At 44.2% G+C, this 20,904-nt stretch overlaps 1 protein-coding gene across 3 annotated transcripts in view; it reads left to right on the top strand.

Annotated features, from left to right (window-relative positions):
- The window catches only part of TRIO (trio Rho guanine nucleotide exchange factor), a 339,772-nt gene that overhangs the window by 127,161 nt on the left and 191,707 nt on the right, over positions 1–20,904 (top strand). For all 3 annotated transcript variants that reach the window (XM_084850577.1, XM_084850576.1, XM_084850575.1), the window contains exons 7-8: positions 10,470–10,661; positions 15,877–16,008. In XM_084850577.1, coding sequence (XP_084706703.1) covers positions 10,470–10,661; positions 15,877–16,008 — 324 coding nt within the window. The remainder of the gene's footprint in view (positions 1–10,469; positions 10,662–15,876; positions 16,009–20,904) is intronic.

Below are 20,904 nucleotides of genomic sequence, written 5' to 3'. Positions count from 1 at the left end.
TTGAATCACTTGGCGGAAATGAAATGCTAATACTAATATTTCTGTAAATTATGGAACTGCGCTGAAACAATTTAGCTTGCAGGAACCTCTGTCCAGATAGCTGCCTTTAACTGTGGGCAGGCAAAATAACAGCTTGATGCTTTCTCATTTGCACCCACCAGAATGGGGGCAAACTACTGGGGGTGGGGGGTGGGAGGTGGATTGTATTCTTGAGGGTAAATGACAGTGTTACAATATTAAAAGTAACCCAGACTTGGCTTAGTCTGGGTTTGAATGGGGGTCTGCAACCTGATGCAACCTTCCCAAAGGGAAGGCAATATATGTATGATAAATAATGACTGAACGGCTATAGCAGCCAGCCTGTTATAGACAGTTCTTAAAACTGTTTGAAATCCACTAATATTCTAGACTTTACTACAGTTTTAAAGCTCTTCAGCATCGCTTTCAGTTTTAGATTCATGGGTCAAATGTGGCCTGTTTTGACAGAGGTTTTGAATTCCTTAATGCTACTTAATAGCCCTTTGTAGAGGCCTGTGTGGGCTTGCCTGTATCAAAAGGTGCTAATTATTGGAGTTAATTAGCATCTTGGACAGTCTACGCAGAGGACAGGAACTGAATTAAGATGGAAACAATATTGACTTGTCTGAAGGTAGCTTTCTAGGTGATGTTTGGGTGAAAGAGGAACATTCAGCATTCACTTCTGGCTTCCCTTTGCTTGCGTGTCAGTTACTCAACCCTTGCAGTCTAGTTATCAGAGGCCAGCTGGCACAATGTATTTTAACTTCCCCAGGATTTTTGTAGCTAGCAAATAGCAGAACAGGTATATTCATCAGTCCAGTGGGCCACAGTAAAGTATCTCAAACCTGAAACACTAAGATCTGCATCCAAATGTGTAAAGCAAATTCAAAGATGGTGCTATTTTGTTGGGAATCCAAACTCTTCAGGAGGAAAGCTCTAAGCAACTGCACTTCTCAGGAAGAAAAATAAAAAAGAGTATAGCAGTGTGAGTTCTCAGATTCTTTCAGGAAGGGGAGGGGACTAATAAATAGGTTGTAGTAGATCAAACGAATACCGACTGTAGCCTGGCTTGTATGAAGATTGGTTTGCAGCTATCTTTTTCTCTCTGGTTCTCTAATTAAATTGTGTGGCTCTAGTTCAGCAGCATCTAGCTGGTCCACTTTGGCTGTTTTGGCTGGGTGTTCTCTATAGAGAACCTTCTGCAGTTACCTTACTGGCCTGGGAGCTCCTGTAGCATGTGCCTGTTCCATGCTGCTCTCATAACATTGGAAGATCTGGTCCATATAGGAGGTGCCAGTGATGTGGCTCTTTCCCATACCAGCATTATTCCTCCAAGAATTCGGGGAAATGCTTGTGTGGGAAGGTACCACATCATAGGCTCCTCGCACAGGGTCCGTTGTTCCATGGTTGTTGGAAAGTCATAAGATGCATGGATTCTCATCACAAGGGGCCCGTAGGTGGCTCCCCCTGTTTTCTGCTCTAATGGATTGGATAGCTATTAGACAAAATGCTGCTTTTTGCATTATTTTGTTGAAAGCTACCTTTTATTATTTTTAATAGAAAAGTGGGGTATCAGTATTAAATAAACCAGCTAAATAGATCCCCTAAATTGATTGCAATTTAAATTGGGAGAAGGGGGGGGGCTTAACAGTTAAAGGTCCACTACCCTAGTTCTGCTCTCCTGCACCCATTTAACACACACACACACTGCAGATACTTTGAACTAAAAAATTAATGTGGGAGATCTGATCGTGGATCTCCCATTGTCCTGTTCCTGTTTGTCCCTCAAATCAGACATAGACATGTCTCCTAAGCACAGTCCATGCGAGTTTGGCCAGGTGGAATTAAGCAGGTCTTTACTTGCATGTTGTGTGTTCAGGATGAGCGCAGGACCATAGCTCCAGCTTATTCATATAGTTAGTCCTGACAGAGGCATCAAAAGCACCTTGTATGGCAGGGATGAGGAGCCTGTGGCTCTCCAGATGTAGTTGCACTCCTTCTCCCATCATCCCTGATCATTGGCATGCTGGTTGAGGGATGCTGGGAGTTGGAGTCCAACCAAATCTGGAAGGCCATAGGTTCCCCATCTCTGCTGAATGGTTCTGCAACTGTGGGAGTATTGCCTTCGTAAGATCAGTAAATGTGATTGCTAGTATCTTAATAAGATAAAGGGTTGTTTTCAAAGGTTTCTTTTTTGTCTCTGATTTTTGGAAACATAGAGTTGTAATGTGAGAGTGGAAACATGTTACTCACCAGTCTTCTCCTGTTGGCAGAAAAGTATTTTTAACTGGCCTCTGAGGGAAATGACTTACGAAAGTCCCAGTTTAAGGTCGGCCTACTTTTTCAGAAGTTACACTTAAATGAATCTTCACAGAAGCTGCGAGTTCCTTAGGAGACTGTTCCATATCACATAGTTTTAAAAGACCCAATGCAAACATAATATTGAAGGTGAACTAGATTAATGTATGACCAGTGTGGGTTTATATTCTTCTCCTGCTCGTCCTCCACAGTTACATAACAATGAAAAAATAGGACAAAAACTCCAGATTGTTGTTTCAAGGGGAATAGTTGTGCTATATTTAACAAAATGAGGCAGCCAGGAATTTTAAACAAGCTAGGTGTGAAGCCAGAGGAACATTAAATAGTAACCATATCTGTCCTGAGCCAGATATACAAGTAGTGTTCTCTTCTCGTGTGGGATAGAACTAGATTTGTTAGGGTCACTCTTTGTAAATGTTGCATCTTATTTGCAGCCAAATGCCTTGTAACCTTGCTCCTCTCATTTGATACGGGGTAGGCAAAATTATTTTAATTCTCAGACAGGGTGAAAACAGATGACCAGTTACTGCATGCCTAATGTCTCACATGATACCTTTAGGTACATGGGGAGTTGATTTAGCTGTGGACTCTGTAGATGTGGACAGCAGAATCTGAATACACTCCTGCAGCCATAAGGAAGTGTGAAGGCACCATGAACTCATGGGACTTTTTTTTTTTTTAAGCAGGGGGAGAGCATTAAGCATTTAGAGTTTTGTACCCTGCTTAATAACTTGCTCATATGAAGCCTCAAGAATATTTGACTTAAGTTTGATCACTCCCCCCCCAAAATCCTTCAGTGGTGCTTTACTCAGGATAGTTCTGGAGCTTCCAAAGATTGTTAAGACCTTCCTAGACAAGCCTCACATTTTCCAGGGCTTACCCGCTCAATTTGTAGGTTTGTATACCATGTGACCCCGACAAACAGTTGTGCACCTCTTCTGTGCCTCTGGAAAAGTGTGGCTTGTAGTGGGCCTTTCTGGGCCAGATCCACTTTCTATGTACCTATCAGTTTAGGCACAACTCTGCCCTGAGAGTGAGGGGGAAAGCCTGAGTGTAGCATGATGCAAGCAGCAGCTGCCAGTAATGCAACTTCAGTCTGGAGATGCAGAACAAAGACATTGTGATAGGAGAAGGCAAAGCAAGTCTATTGTGAAGCTTAAATATTCCTCGATATTTGGGGGAGCACCTCCCCCTATATATGCCTGCCCGAGGATTGAGATCTATTGGAGGAGCCCTCCCCTGTGTCCCACCAGTGCGAGATATACACTGTGGTGGGACGTGAGAGAGGGTGGCACCCCAGTTGTGGAATGCCCTCCCCTTGGACGCCCGACTGGCACAGACATTGGTTTCATTTTGGCACCAAGTTAAAACATGGCTTTTCACCAAAGCCTTTGAGGGCTAATTGAATTCTCAAGAGTTGCACACTGCTTTAACTGTTTTAATGTTGTAGATATTTAATTGGTATTTGATATGCTTTTAGCTGTTTAAATTATGTATTGTTTTATACTGTTTAAATTCATTTTATCTGTATGCTGCCCTGAGAGCTTAACAATATAGGGTGGGATACAAGTGTTTGAAATAGGTCCGGAAGAATGTAGGAAGCAAAATGTAGACCAAAGTCTTAAAAATGGGCTTTCAGTTATTCTTCCCTATCCCTTCCCTATAGTTTTCTTTTGGCCCTTTATTTTGAAAACATGTATATAGTGCCAGTTTGTAGACTGCTTTTGCTGTGTGTAGTTGGCAGTCAGCTTGGATTCTCAATGGCATAAAACAATGAGGTTAAATGGCGTTTTAAAAAGTCCAAGAACTCTTTCCCCCACACCCCCACCAATTTTTTTTTTCCTTATGGCTTGAAGTTCCTTTTTAGTCTAATATTCCTTTTTAATTCACAAACCTGTCACCTGAGACTGATTTAATAAGTAGTTTTTAAGTCCTCCAAAGGTCCTTTTGTGGTTGCAGCGAACAAGAGGCGTCCTGTTAACGACAATCTGTGTCGATTAGATAGGTCCAAGGTACAGTCTGGTTTGCCTTGCCTTCTCTCCCCCCCACCCCCAATTAAGCAAACTAATGCAGACCTTTGCCTAAAACAGGCTGCTCATTTTCTGTTCTGCTTCTAATAACGGGTAACAGTGGGATTGGAGAAAGAGGCATTGACACAGTGTCTGGGCGGCTTGGGATTTCTCTAAATCCTTCCAGAAACCCACAGCAAGTGCTAAAACTGTGGGCAGTCAGTTATACTTGCTCATGATTGAAGAATTAATGCTCTTTACCTGTTAGGTGTACACATCTTTTGTTTAAAAAAAAGAAGGAATGCAGGAAGTTGCTTTATATCAAGTCAAACCATTGGTCCATCTAGGTTAGTACTGTCTAGAACAGTCTTCTCCAATCTTCTCAAGAGATTGGGCTACATTTTCTATCACCCCCAGTCAGCAGTGCATTGGACATGATGGCTTGGGGTGATGGGAGCTGTAGTCCAACTCATCTGTAGGGTTGGGGAAGGTTGGTCTACACTGACTGACAGCAACTCTCCAGGGTTTCAAAGAGGAGTTGTTTCCGGCCCTATCTCAAGATGTCTGAGATGGAACCTGGGGTTTTCTGCATGCAACACATGTGTTCTGCCACTGAGTTAGACACTGAGGCACAAACACAGTGAAATAAGAACACAAGAAGGGTCCTGCTGGATCAGACCAAGGGTCCATCTAGTCCAGCCTTCTGTTCACAGAGCGGCCAACTAGCTGCCACCAATCAGCTTCATGGGATTCTAGCATTATGAGAGAGGGAGAATAAAGTCTCCCTATCCACATTCTCCACACCATGCATAATTTTGTATACCTCTGCCATGTCTCCAAGCATGGGGGCTCTGTGTTTGTTCCATAGTGCATTCTGGAGTGGTGGTGTGCACTCATGTTTTGGACTTGACATATGACAGGTTTGCCAAAAAGTTGGCCACCACCATCTGAGCCCAACAGCCTTTTCACTCATTGGTTTTTCCCTTGCGTGAAATTTGTTTGCACGAAGTAATTATGTCTGCTCTTGTTTGGATAGCATAACTCCTGGGCTGCAAAGAGTACATATTCTTAAGATATCAGGATGCTGGCAGCCCTACATCTCCTGAGAGTTAAACCTATTTTCTTGGGGATGAGGGATGGGAGAATACAGTGCCAACTAGCGATATTGGCAAAGTTGGTGATTCCTTGGTTCAGGATACAAATTTGCCTAGCTTGTAACACTTTACAAATCCCATGGGTTTTTTCCCTGCGAAGTTGTTCTACAGCTCAATGAGAGCTTAGCAAACATCACCAAAGGGTGTTTTGTAAGGCCCCAGGGACACTTTTGAGCCTTGGGGTGGAGCAGGGCGGGAGAGCTGTGCAGACCCTGAACCTATCTGACCAAGCTGTGGGAAGCTTCTCAACCAAAACAGCCTATTGTATATGGAGAGCCTTTAAAAATAGTTTCTATTGTTGTTGTTGTTGTTCAGTCGTGTCCAACTCTTCGTGACCCTATGGACCATAGCATGCCAGGCCTTCCTGTCCTGCGCTCTCTCCCGGAGCGTGCTCAAGTTCATATTCATTGCATCCGTGATGCTATCTAGCCATCTCATCCTCTGCCGTCCCCTTCTCCTTTTGCCTTCAGTCTTTCCCAGCATCAGGGTCTTTTCCAGGGAGTTTTCTCTTCGCATTAGGTGGCCAAAATATTGGAGCTTCAGCTTCATTATCTGTCCTTCCAATGAGCACTCAGGGTTGATTTCCTTTAGGATGGACTGATTTGACCTCCTTGCAGTCCAGGGGACTCGTAAGAGTCTTCTCCAGCACCACAGTTCGAAAGCATCAATTCTTCGGCGCTCAGCCTTCCTTATAGTCCAGCTCTCACAGCCATACATTACTACTGGGAAAACCATAGCTTTGATTAGACGGACCTTTGTCGGCAAGGTGATGTCTCTGCTTCTTACTATGCTGTCTAGGTTGGCCATAGCTTTCCTCCCAAGGAGCAAGCGTCTTTTAATTTCATGGCTACAGTCACCGTCTGCGGTGATCTTGGAGCCCAAGAAAGTAAAATCTGCCACTGCTTCCATGTCTTCCCCTTCTATATGCCAGGAAGTGATGGGGCCAGATGCCATGATCTTCGTTTTTTTAATGTTGAGTTTCAAACCAGCTTTTGCACTCTCCTCTTTCACCCTCAACAAGAGGCTCTTTAGATCCTCTTCGCTTTCTGCCATTAGGGTGGTATCGTCTGCATATCGGAGGTTGTTGATAATTCTCCCAGCAATCTTAATTCCGACCTCTGATTCATCCAACCCGGCATTTCTCATGATGTACTCTGCATATAAGTTAAATAAGCAGGGTGACAATATGCAGCCTTGTCGTACTCCTTTCCCAATTTTGAACCAATCGGTTGTTCCATGTCTGGTTCTTACTGTTGCTTCTTGACCCTCGTACAGGTTTCTCAGGAGACAGGTAAGGTGGTCTGGTACTCCCATCACTTTCAGAATTTGCCACAGTTTGTTGTGATCCACACAATCAAAGGCTTTAGCGTAGTCAATGAAGCAGAAATAGACGTTTTTCTGGAATTCTCTTGCTTTCTCCATGATCCAGCGAATGTTGGCGATTTGATCTCTAGTTCCTCTGCCTCTTCTAAACCCAGCTTGTACTTCCGGTAGTTCTCGGTTCACATACTGCTGAAGCCTAGCTTGTAGGATTTTGAGCATCACCTTGCTGGCATGTGAAAGGAGCGCAATTGTGCGGTAGTTTGAACACTCTTTGGCGTTGCCCTTCTTTGGAATTGGAATGTAAACTGACCTTTTCCAGTCTTGTGGCCACTGTTGAGTGTTCCAGATTTGTTGGCATATTGAATGCAGCACTTTAACAGCATCATCTTTTAGGATTTTAAATAGCTCGGCTGGAATACTGTCATCTCCGCTAGCTTTGTTGTTACTAATGCTTCCTAAGGCCCACTTGACTTCACTCTCGAGGATGTCCGGCTCAAATTCAGTGACCGCACTATCATGGCTATCAGGGACATTCAGATCTTTCCTGTATAGTTCTTCTGTGTATTCTTGCCACCTCTTCTTAATCTCATCTGCTTCTGTTAGGTCCCTGCCTTCTTTGTCCTTTATCATGCCCGTCTTTGCACAAAATGTTCCCTTGAGATCTCCAATTTTCTTGAAGAGATCTCTAGTCTTTCCCATTCTGTTGTTTTCCTCGATTTCTTTGCATTGTTCATTTAAGAAGGCCTTCTTGTCTCTCCTTGCTATTCTCTGGAACTCTGCATTCAGTTGGGTATATCTTCCCCTTTCTCCCTTGCTTTTCGCTTCCCTTCTTTCCTCAGCTACTTGTAAAGCCTCATCAGACAGCCACTTGGCTTTCTTGCATTTCTTTTTCTTTGGGATGGATTTCATTGCTGCCTCCTGAACAATGTTACGGACCTCCGTCCATAGTTCCTCAGGCACTCTGTCTATCAGGTCTAATCCCTGAAATCTGTTCCTCACCTCCACTGTATATTCATCAGGGATATGATTTAGGTCATACCTGAACGGTTTAGTGGTTTTCCCGACGTTCTTCAATTTAAGCCGAAATTTTGCAAGAAGCAGCTCATGATCTGAGCCACAGTCAGCTCCAGGTCTTGTTTTTACTGACTGTATGGAGCTTCTCCATCTTTGGCTGCAAAGGACATAATCAATCTGATTTCGATATTGACCATCTGGTGATGTCCATGTGTAGAGTCGCCTCTTGTGCTGTTGGAAAAGAGTGTTTGCTATGATCAGCATGTTCTCTTGGCAAAACTCTATTAGCTTTTGTCCTGCTTCATTTTGTACACCAAGGCCATGCCTGCCTGTTATCCCGGTGATTTCTTGACTTCCTACTTTAGCATTCCAATCCCCTATGATGAAGAGGACATCTTTTTTTGGTGTTAGTTCTAGAAGGTGTTGTAGGTCTTCATAGAACCGATCAACCTCAGCTTCTTCGGCCTCAGTGGTTGGGGCATAGACTTGAATTTCTGTGATGTTGAATGGTTTGCCTTGGATTCGTACTGAGATCATTCTATCATTTTTAAGATTGTACCCCAGTACTGCTTTTCCCACCCTTTTGTTGACTATGAATGCTACTCCATTTCTTCTAAGGGATTCTTGCCCACAATAGTAGATATGATGGTCACCTGAATTAAATTCGCCCATGCCTGTCCATTTTAGTTCACTGATTCCCAAGATGTCGATGTTCAGTCTTGCCATCTCATGTTTGACCACCTCCAGCTTACCTTGATTCATTGATCTGACATTCCAGGTTCCTAAACAATATTGTTCTTTACAGCATCGGATTTTCTTTTCACCACCAGACACATCCACAGCTGAGTGTCCTTTCGGGTTTGGCCCAGCCGCTTCACTCTTTCTGGCGCTACTTGGAAATACCCTCTGCTCTTCCCCAGTAGCATATTGGACACCTTCTGACCTGAGGGGCTCATCTTCCGGCGTCATCTCTTTTAGCCTTGTGATAGGTTCCATGGGGTTTTCTTGGCAAGAATACTGGAGTGGGTTGCCATTTCCTTCTCCAGTGGACCACATTTTGTCAGAACTCTCTGCTATGACCTGTCCGTCTTGGGTGGCCCTGCACGGCATAGCTTATGGCTTCACTGAGTTATGCAAGCCCCTTCGCCACAACAAGGCAGTGATCCATGAAGGGGCAGTTTCTATTAGTTCTCCCCTAATCCTAGAAAATGTCTCACACCAAATGACAGGTTGTTGCATATTTCTCTTTTGACCTTGGCCTAGTTCTCTGAGATGGCAAACCTGTGTCTGGGCAGTACCATTAAAGACTGCAAGTACGGCTCTAATTGGGCTGTACCATTGCAGACTGCTTCTGGATACCCCCAGGGCACATAAAAAAATAACATATGAAGTAGAAGCATGGTAACCTAGCCTTCCCCATGACAACTAGTTTTCTATGTGGAGGAGTGTTTTGTTTTTTGTTTTTAAATGAAGGAGCATTCAGTCATGTGAGTCCCTATCTACATTCTGAAGTGGTACTGTCCAAACACAGGCTTACTACTAAAGTGGGAACTAGGCCTTTGTTCTGTCTTCTTATCCAAGGAAGATGATGACATAGAGCAGGAGTGGGTAGAAAGTAGATCTCCAGATGTTTTGGACTTCAACTCCCAGCATTCCTAACCATTGGCCATGGTGGCAGTTGCTTCTGGGAGTTGAGCTCCCAAACATCTGGAGATCTGTGTTCTGGTCACCATTGGTCTATGCTGTCTGAGCTGTGGGTTATTTGCTAGTTTTTACTTCCCCATGCTTAATTTGCCTACAGTGTAAGAATGGTACTGGGAACCTTGAATTAAAGGAAGGTGTCTTATGATACATTAATGGCTGGAATCTTTGTCCATGGTATTCTCATGAGGGGCAATTCTACTCACTCTAGAGAGTTATTCATAATGATTCTAACCACCCAGGGAATAAATTGCCCCTTCTTGTTAGGCACAGTTGTGTCACTGACTTCAGAAGGTGAAGTTTAGAGGTCAGGATGCAGTTCAGTTTGCTGGTTTTAACCTATACTGGGTTAAATGACTTTGGCCTGACACATTTAAAAGATGGCCTTCACCCATATGCTACTTTGTAATACAGGTTCAGCTGAGAAAATCCTGTATCCAACCTATGCCAGGTTTGAACAACAAGGGTGTTCAGGGTGGCATTTATAAGGGCTCACAACAGTTGTGATGGTGGGTGGGAAGTTGTAGTATGCCACATTTTTACCTGTTTGAATTATCTGGCATTTAATGAAAGTTTAGCTTTAGAGTATTGTCTATACAAACTCAGATTTTTGTGCTTGGCCTTGAATTCAGCATCAGTGCAAGTGAAGACACTTTCAGCATGCTGAATTCAAGGCCTAGTACAAAATTCTGAGCATGTATAGATGATGCAGTAATGCAGTTTTTGAATAATAAAAGTGGAAACTTTCTCAGAATGCTGAACTCTGGACGGGCATAGTGCTCGCACGAAATGCCCCCGGCCCTGATTTTAATAATGTAAGGATATGAACAAAAAATGTTCCTATCAAGGTGGATTCCCATTTCTCTTTGAGGTCCTTATGTTTAACATGCTTAGCATTCTTGCCTAATGTGTTTGTCTCCTCTCTTTGTAGAATGTGTATGTGAACATAAACCGCATCATGTCTGTAGCCAACCGTTTGGTGGAGTCTGGTCACTATGCCTCACAGCAAATCAAGCAGATTGCTAGCCAATTGGAGCAAGAATGGAAAGCGTTTGCTGCCGCCCTGGATGAGCGCAGCACCTTATTGGATATGTCGGCCATTTTCCACCAGAAAGCTGAGCAGGTCAGTAATTCCACAAAGCAAGTGACAGGACACTGACCTCACAGTGTCATTTAGTCTTGCAATGGATTTGAGATCTAAGCCCCAGTTTGTATGTTCGCCTCTTAATAAGGCATCACAGGGGAAAGCTTCCTGATGGCTGTAGTGGCTGTCAATCCCTAAAGTAGTGGCTGTCAATCCCTAAAGCCACCTGGTGGCTTTAGTGGCTGTCAGTTCCTCTGTGACTTGGGATCCTTCTTTCCAGACCGCACTTTGGGCAAAGTGAGAAAAGTATCAGTGCTCCGTTCATCCTTACTGTAGTTCAGCCTTCTCCAATCTAGTGCCCTCCAGAAGACTACAACTCCCAGCATTCCAGACCATTGGCCATACTGGCTGGGGCTGATGAGAGTTGAAGTCCAAAACATCTGAAAGGCACTTTCCTTATTCAAAGCATAGAGCAATTAGAAGGCTGGAAAGGGGATCTCAGGGCAAGACTCCTGGTAACTGCTTGGTAAGTGCTTTGGAGATTGGTGGTCACTACAAGCCTCAAATATGCTTTTTTCCATGTGATGCCTTGTTTGCCATGTGAGGCAAACATATTACGGAGTCTCAGAATGGAGTTGTGGGTGAGTGAAAAGCATAAACTAGAGTGATTCCTTGAGCAAATATGTTTTTCGTAACTTGAATGGCATCATCACAGTCATGCAGTCTCCATTATCTATCAAGCATTTCACAAGGGTAGTAAAGGATAGCTAGCAACACGGGGACGTTGGAATGTAAGACTAAAATTAAAAGTTTAACCGGAGGCAAGCGTTTGACTATGGTCTCTAGTTGCAGGCATTCTCAGTTATTTAAAGTAACAGTTCTAAGATATGTGTAGCCACAAGTGAATTAAAAACCCGATCTAGTGATAAGCAGGCATAAATGTTTCTCGTATCCCCCAGTGGGCTGTCTCCATAACTAGAGTGTGTCTTCCTTAAGGGAATGAGCTGCTCTCCTGTAAACTCAGCTTTGAGCTGCCTGTCAGTTTTGTTTCTATTACAGTGAGTGGTGTTGTTTGATTGTGCTTTTATTGAGCTAAGGAGAAGAGTCAGATATACTCAGCTGTGTCCTTTGACCATCTGAATGGTTTCTTCTTAATTATTAACATTTCTATACTGCCTTATTTTCTAAAATGCTATCTAGGCAGTGCAGTTACAGCAGAAGCTTTGTTCTGATCCCTCTAGAACAGGGGTGGGGAACCTCAGGCCAAGGGGCCAAATTCAGCCCTCTGGGGCTCCCAGATGGCCACACCCCCTTTCCCCCCAGCCCCCAATCATTTGGTGGTTTCCAAGCTCCCCCCCCCAAAAAAAAGGTTGAGTTGCCTCTCCTAAGGCATAGTTACTGGCAGGAAGAGCTTTAAGCTGCAATATGCTGGTATTTTTTGTATTTTGGGCCTCACCCTTTTGCCTTTGGCCCCACCCACCATTGGAATGTAGCCCCAGAGAGCTTCTCCAAAATTGAGTTTGGCCCTTGGGCTGAAAGAGGTTCCCCACCCCTGCTGTAGAAGTTCCTCCTCTTCTTTCGCAATCAACACTCCAGGAAACAGAGCTCCAGGCTAACAGTACTTTATTGGTTAACGACTAGCTTCTTTACAAATGCAGATTCTAGGAAACTCTCAGACTGCAATGAACCAGCTAATCCACACATCTATGAATATCAATAGAGGATATGAAGCAGAAGTTAGGAAAGTTGCCAGCAGTCTGGGCATGAACTTCACAACCAGACTGGCTTCGCAGGGATGCCTCTCCCTTAGGGTGGCTCCCTCCTGTGTTGGCTATTGCGAGTAGCCAACCTGGTGGAGCGTCTGAGCCCTGCCCCGAACTTTTCCTGCTTCACTCTGCGACACTCACGTTCCTCAAGTCATGCTCTTGCCCCCCCTCCCCGAAATTTGCGTTCTCATGGTGGAGGAAAGGAGGAGCCGTTCAGCCTGTGTGTCAGGGTCTGTGTGTCAGGGTCTTGGGAAGAAAGTCTCGCCATATCTGGGCTCCCTGGGGAGGTTGCCTCCCTCTGTTCTGGCTGTTCCCATGCTGATTCTGAATCTGAGCTGCCAGACATCTCCACACGCTCAGATTCATTCCTGACACATGTGGGCAATCCGTGACCCATAGTCTGTTTGTGGCCCTTGGGGAGAGGCTCCTGTGTGGCCCCCTTCCTTTGGAACTCCCTGCCCCTGGAGGTCAGGCAGGCACCAACACTGTGTTGTTTCCGGTGCCTGCTGAAAACAGCGCTGTTCCAGGAGGCATTCCTTAATTGACCAGTCACAGTTTCTATTGATATTCTGTTTTTTAAAACAGCATAATTTTAATCTAGTGTTGTAATCTTTTTATCCTTTTATTGTTTTATCTCTTGTGTTCGCCACTCTGAAATCTGTTCTAGATACGGAGCAGTATACAATTACTGTAAACAAATAAATAACAGCTCCTGAGTATCTCTGTTTTTCCTCCACCACAAAATAGCAGATAACATTACTGGAGCCTCCCTGCCAAAACCCAGCCACACAGAAGGCCGAAATCAATAGCTCTGCTTGTTGCTGAACACAGAGCATGCCAGATATAGCTTTCTCCAGAGTGCTTTCTGTTTAGCACTCTCTGATCCACTCTATGGGCAGGCATTGCTGACAATATGAAAAGGCTCCTCTACCTTCAGTTCTTTTTGTAGAAGAGGTGATTCTGGCAGGGGCAGCTGTTCTCCCACTTGTGTTAAGGCAGCTGCACCTGCCAAATTCCATGTAGCTGTTGGTGGTGTCAAAAAGGCATGAATATGGTACAGATGTAAAAGTTTCTCCCAAATCTTAATCTTAACACTGTAATGTGTTGCTTTTGCTTACAACGGAGCAGTGGCCTGAAAATATGGAAGATTAGGGTTGAAATCCTAGCTCAGCCAAAGAGTAGTTTTGAGCATGTCAGTCTTCCTTGAAAACGGGTATAGTGCAGTGGCAAAGACTGAGGTGCGAATCAAAAGATTTAGGTATCACAGCCTGCCCAAATTAGCTGTCTGATCATATTGGCCTATCTTACAGGATTACTGGTCAGGGGTAATGAGATGTGAGATGTGAAAAGCTATAAAAATGCTAAATATTATGTGAGAGGGCATAGCTCAGGAGCAGAATACATTGTTTGCATGCAGAAACTCCTAGGTTCTTTTATTTCTGGGATCTCTAGGAAAAAGGCAACAGGACTTGGAAAAACACCTGTTTGGGACTGCTGCTAATTGGGAGTATATAGCCATGGGCTAGGTGGACCAATAGATTAACTCAGTATAAGGCAGATTTGTATATTCCACATCTACCATCTTTGAAGGGTTTAGTACTCGTCCATACTTTTGCAAGTTCAGGCACTGGGGGTGATCTCTGTCTACTAGGAGGCAGGTTCCTTGAAGAAAGATTTTATGAGCCAAACACCATGTTTCGCTAATCTCGCAGTGTGGCCTTCCTGAACCTGGTGCCCTCCAGATGTTTGGACTACAGCTTCCAGCATTCCTGACCATTGGTCATGCTGTCATAGTGTGACATTGAGGTTTAGCTTTTTCTTTCTTCTAAGCGCATGCAGCCTTGATTTGGCTCAGCAGCACCATGTGCCAGATGGAGAGGATTACAGCTTCTCTCCCCATGGTTTGCTTTCTGAAATCCTCCCATCATGGGGGGGGGGGGGTAGACAACATTTTTAAAAGCCTCAATTGGTATCAATGGAGACTTTTTTCCTTTTGTTAATCCTCATGCACATGGGGGTGAGGTTAATCCTCCCCACCCCACAGCACATGGTGGTCCCAATTCAAAAGGGGGCCACACACATTTTCATTAGAGTAAAGAAAAAGCTAACCCTCAGCGACACGCTACATGATGAGCGTAACGTGTAGTCTGGCTGTACTGGAGGCTGGAAGAGGGAGTGCATCCCAGTTCCTCTATAGAGCCAGCCATTTTCTCCTGCCTCCACTGGAAATAGTAGAAGGTTCCAGGGTCTGGCCTGCTTCTCAGCTTTAAGCTGTGGTTCCTTCGCTTTTTAAAATAGTACTTACTTTATCTAAGTAATACCATAGTGCTGTCCTCTTAACGAGCCCAGGTGAAAGAGATGTGTGCCACTCTATTAAACCCTGGTGTATTATGGGCATAACTTGATGGTGGGCATAATTCTGAATTCTTACTCACGCTCGCTATGCATTTTTGTTATCGTCTTAAAGGAAGGTTTTCCCAGTTTGACCATATTTCTATCTCAGAAGCGCAAGTCTATAATATGGAGTTGCTGAGCAAAGCATGCCTCACCTGTATCCAATTTACGATCGAATGATGTGCCCACTGTCCCCCAGTGTGCCTGGCCATTGTGGTGTAAGTGCTGACCTGAGTAAGAGGAGAGTCGCCGTCGTCTTTTTTTCTTTAAGCATTTTTCCCTGTGTAAATGCAACTTGAAGAAAAATAAAAATAGAACCCTGAGGAGTCTGTTTGGGGCTAATTGTATTAGCCTCATTAATTGTTCCTCCTGCTGTATGCTTGGGTGCTTAATTGTAGTGCTTTCTCCACAGGGGAACGGGCTGTGGAACAGAAGCTATCTAGTTAACTTCATGTATCTATTTGTTTTAGTATGTATTAGTAGTGAGGACTATGAAGACACATGACTGGATAGGATCTTTTGCTGCCAGAGATTGCAGCTGAACCCTTCAAAGATTTTTTGGATGCATTTAGAACTGTCCTATTTCACATGTGAATTGAGGTTTGGCTTCAGATTGTTTTAGTGCTTCCATATGTGTTTACGTCCTCTCCCAAGCCCCTCCACGGCTAACAAAGAGTTCTCATTTTGCTAAAGTGTTTCTTTCCTTTTTCCTTTTTGAACAATGGCCTCTCCTTTGCAGAGGACAGCGAAATAAATGTGTAATTCTTCCTTTTCTTTCCTTTTCTTTTTTGAACACAGCAAATCCTTTAGACAAGTTGAAGTGGGGCGCAGGGTTGCGGGGGATAAGTTTGACTTGGTATTACATGCCAGTTGAAAAGATTCCCAATAATTTCCCTGCTTTTTCCCATAGCCTGAGCACTCTTTAGATAGCAGAACGCAGGGGTTTAAAGGCAGTGTATCAAGACAATGGATAAAAAGATTACCTTCGAAAGGGCTGGCTTACTCTTTAATCACCCTTATTTGCCCAATGAAACCTAATGCTGTCTCTTAAGTTATGCTTGGTTGTGAATGACTGGACATTTCTTTCCTTCTAGTATATGAGCAATGTGGATTCCTGGTGTAAGGCCTGTGGTGAGGTTGAGCTTCCCTCGGAGCTGCAGGACTTGGAGGATGCCATCCACCATCACCAAGGGATATATGAGCATATTACTCTGGCCTATTCGGAGGTAGGCAACATTATTTTCCCTGTTTTAAAGTGGATTGTTTGCAGTACTTAACAATAATGTGAGGGCTACTTCACATATCTCACCTTTAAGCAAAAACAATACAGTCCTGTAGCGCCTTAAAGAATAACATATTTATTGGGGCATAAACTTTTGGGGCGACAGTCTGCCTCATCAGAAGCAGCAAGTGTTACCCTCAGTCGGCTGGTCTGTACACACATGGAGCCAGAGGGTAAAAAAGTAGTAGCAAACAGTGGATACACTCATGCGTGGATCCTCTCTGCACCTACGTGTGTACCCTGCCAGCTGAGGATAGCACTGCATGCATCTTACAAAATGCCATAATAAATGTTATTCTTTAAATATGCTACAGGAGTCTTCATTTTTGCTTTAGCAGATGAACTTAGCTACTGCTCTGGAAGCTTTAATTTTTTTTAGGTGTACATAAAGGTGTTTGAAGTGTACACCTAAAGTACATGATTTGCAAATGTGTCATGCAGATTCATTTGTCAGGGAGTTGTGTTTGATTGCAGTTCCCTGTTGAGTATACACCTGTAGTAAACTCTCATGTTTGCCTCTGTATGAAATAGCATACAGAGGCCGCGGTGCCTTAGTGGTTAAGACGCTGAACTGCAGACTGGAAGGTCAGCAGGACAGCAGTTCGAGACCCGAGTGCTGTGTGACGGAGGGAGCTCCCGTCTTCAGTCCCAGCTCCTGCCAACCTAGCAGTTCGAAAGCAAGAAATTGCAAGTAGATAAATAGGTACCGCCTTGGCGGGAAAGGTAACAGCGTTCCGTGCACCTCGGTGTTCAGTCATGCCAGCCACATGACCACGGAAGCGTCTTTGGACAGCGCTGGCTCTTTGGCTTAGAAACGGGTATGAGCACCGCACCCTGGAGTCGGACACGACTGGTTGGCAACACCTTTACCTTTTTTTTATTCATTTTATATTCAGTTAGTTTCTCATATCAAATATTGGTTTTGATTCACAATTTTGGGTGGGGAGGAGGAAGCTATATTAGATGCATTAACTGTCAATAAAACATGCAAGCTATAATTGTCATTGTATTCTGTTGAGGTAATGTATGCATTTAGTTTTTACCCAGGTTGCCTTCCTTGCTAAGAGATGTATTATTTGCTTTACCTGTCATAGTACACATAGAAAGTTTTGTAGCCTGTGCTCTTCCTAAATCTTCATAGTAGTTCTTGCACTGGGGGCTGAGGGAAGACAAGTAGGATGATAGTTCTGTTCCCACCAGGTACTTGTGAAGTAGGGCTGATCTCCTTTGGATAACTCCTAATATTGTCCAGCTCTATACCAGTCTTCTGCTCCACCCCAGTATCACCTAACAAGAACCTTGAGAAGCACCTCTTACACAGAAAACAGCCTGTTTTAATAAAGCATTGGGTTTCCGCCGTATATACTGACCACAAGAGGAATCAGTCTAAGGTTTTTAGCCTTTCTCTCCCTTCAGGCTGCTACCATGTCCCAGTGAACTTTGATCGGTAGCCATCTTAACTCTCTGGATTCATTTGGCTGGGGTGTGGGGGAGGCAAAGAAGTATTTTCTATGCCCCCAACCTGTGAATAGCAGAAAAACATGCATGTCCAACATTTCTCATTATACCAAAGAACTGGGCTGTTCCTGCCTTGTGTTGGCTTGCAAGGCTACGAATTTTAAATGTGGTGGCTGAAATTTATGTCACATTTTCAATGACTTATTTGTCTAGCATTTTAAAGCTCCCTTTACATTAGTGATCACAACTGCTTCTGCTCTAATTATCACTAAGCAACAGAAATATGGTGCTGGTGATGGCGCTCTTCCGTTGGGTCTATTTTTAAAAAATCCTTCCTTTTTTATTGTTGCCTGGCTCTATTCTCTAGAATCTCCGTGTGATGAGATCTAGAGCAGGAGAAAGGTGGTTTCTGTATCACAGAGTCTGTGGGATCCTGTGTTGATATAAATTTGCTCGCATTACTGTTGGAGTGCCGTGAAAGGGGTTAGGAAGGAGTTTGAAACTGACTCTTGATCTCACTATGCATGGAGGTTCTGCGGAACAGAGGATATAATCAGCATCTGAACAGACTCTGAAAGTATTGGGTTGGATCCAAAGTAGGGTTTAGAGAAGTTGCGTTCATGTTGGAGGAGCAGGGTGGGAGGCAGTCTTCACAGTTCCTGAAAACCTGCTCTGGAGAGCTGGGGAACCCTCTGAAGCAGCATGAGAGACGATACTGGGGGCTGCAGGGGGAAGGAGGAATTGCCTCCCCACCCCCTTCCTCCAATGGGGAGTCTCTTTTTAATCCATGAGCAGAAGGAGCCCATCTGTTCATGGAATGGCCAGCCCAATGTATAGTTTTGCTCACAGTACGAAAGTCATATCTCTAACTTGGAGTTGTCTTGGCAGAGGTAAATCAACACACTCCTAACAGCATATATTGATACAAACCCAGCTACTTTTTCCACTGTAAGAAATGGACAGCCACTATTTTTCAAGTAGAAGCCACTTTGGCTCCAAGCACCACTACCGAGGCCATAGGGGGGCCTTTCTTCAGCTGTGGAAGGGGTCTCTCCTCTCACGCTCCCCCCCCCCCAGTCAAGTAGTGATGCTGTGCAGCAGACTTAGCTGGAGGCCTTTTTAGGCCTCTCATTCCCATGCCCCTCTACGTTGTCCAAACAAGGCCTCATCAGTCAGTCACCAGGTAGGCAAATTAAGAACATAAGAAGAGCTGTGCTGGATCAGACCAAGTCTCCATGTAGTCCAGCATTCTATTCACACAGTAGCCAACTAGCTGCCTGCAGGAAAGCCACAAACAGGACATGACAGCAACAGCATCCTCCTGCCTGTATTCCCCAGCAACTGATACTGGAAGTACCATATAGCCATCAGGACTAGTAGCCATTACTAGCCTTCATCTCCAGGAATTTGTCCAATCCCATTTAAAGCCATCCAAGTGGCTAGCCAACACTGCATCTTATGGTAATTAATTCCATAGTTTAACTATGCACTGTGTGAAGAAGTCCGTCCTTTTATCTATTCTGAATCTCCCACCAATCAGCTTCATGGGATGACCCCACTGGGTTCTAGTATTGTGAGAGAGGGAGAAAAATGGCTCGCTGTTCATTTTCTCCACACCATGTGTGAATTTGTACACCTCTATTAGGTCTCCCCTTACACACCTGTTTTCTGAGCTAAACAGTCCCACATGTTGCAACCTTTCCTCATTGCCTCAATCAAGGGGAGTTGCTCCAGCCCCTTGAACATTTTAGTTGCCCCTTTCTGCACTTTTTCCAGCAATATCTTTTTTTAGGATTCCAACAGGCTCACTTGGTCCTTGGGTTGGGATGGATTTTCTTCTTGTTACTGAGGGAGTGCTTTGCTCTACTCAGTGCTGCAAAATCTCCTAGTGCAGCACCACATTGTGCACGCTCTCTCTGTTTTGCCCACAGATTCAGTTTCTCCTCCAGTGCCTACATAGTGCAATACTGCAGCAAGCCAATCACTTTGCTCTTTGCCTATTGGCCTCCCCCACCCCCATCACACACACACACACAGCAAGATGGGTGTCGGGTCTCCTGTTCCTCACCCCCCCAAAACCACCTCCAGTCACCCAGATCACAGCAGCCAGCCCACCACTAAAACAAATAACAAGGCAAATCTAGAGAACCCCTGCAAAACCGGAGTAAGTGAGAGAATGAGGGAGTGGCGGAGAACCACATTTGAGGTGACTGGGAGCTGCCCTTGGACCTTGCAGTGAAAAGCACTGGTATAAGTAATAGCCAGGCAGCCCAGCCCTATTCTGCTCATCTTAAATTGGCCTTCCCCAACCCGATACCCTCCAGATGTTTTGGACTACAACTCCCAGCATTCCTAACAACTGGCCTTGTTGGCTGGGCTGATGGGAGTTGAAGTTCAAAACAACTTGAGGGCACCAGGTGGGGGAAGGCTGCCTTAGATAAATGGTGCAGCTGCCCTTGCTGTACAGGAGCCAAGTGCTGGAGGCTCGTCAGGGCCTGGCCTGAAGAATGTGCTTGTGTGGAAGTAAGTGAATGGACATAGCCAGTGGCTCTAATACAGGTTACCTGCTCACCAGCATGCCTGGCAGAAGAGGGCACCACCACATTGCAAACATGTACTAAACGTTCCAGAACCTCACTTAAAATTGTTTGACAACTACTTCGTCCACACCTTCTTCCAAAGTAAGCACTTCAAAAGAAACACACACACACACACATGTTTTTTTTAAATGCAGTTATGCACACCCCTGTTTTATACAGCAAAATAATTCCCAACGTGTGGGTAAAACTTGTCATCAGCAGCCCCATGTGATGCATCTGTTGATGGACTGTATCCAGTCTGAAGGTGGGATTTACAATATTTGCATGTTTCTTCTGATTGGTGTGTGTGTGTGTGTGTGTGTGTGTGTAGGCAGGCTATGCTACAAATCTTTCTCCTATCATTCATTTCTAAATGTTAATGTCATTTTTTAATTGTGTGTGAGCATTCAAATACTTGATCCTGTCTAGTTTTAAGTAGTATAATCCAGCAACATTTCATGTATTTTCCCTCAATAAAAACAGTTATTTGACTTGACTCTGTCAGTAATGTAAATATGAGTGGATATTTTTCACACTTAAAAACTAAACTCCCAAGGAATGGCAATATCTTGCTGGAAAACTCTTTCTTTGACCTGCTAGAATGTGCTTCAAAGGGGAGGAAGACAAGCTTGTATGATACGTAGACAAGCTTGATGATACATAGTCATTTATTTTCACTGATATGAAGCAGGAAAGAAATTAGAACTCCATTTCTACATATATAAAAAGGAACTATGAAGATGAAGGGAACCACATTTTTTCTCTTGTTCAATAAAATTGAATAAATTGTAACGAAAAGATGT

The sequence above is a fragment of the Heloderma suspectum genome, chromosome 4 (genome assembly GCF_057233095.1).
Source record: "Heloderma suspectum isolate Gila_16-S chromosome 4, 16-S_ref, whole genome shotgun sequence".
Taxonomy (NCBI): domain Eukaryota; kingdom Metazoa; phylum Chordata; class Lepidosauria; order Squamata; family Helodermatidae; genus Heloderma; species Heloderma suspectum.
This window is presented reverse-complemented; position numbering and strand designations above follow the sequence as displayed.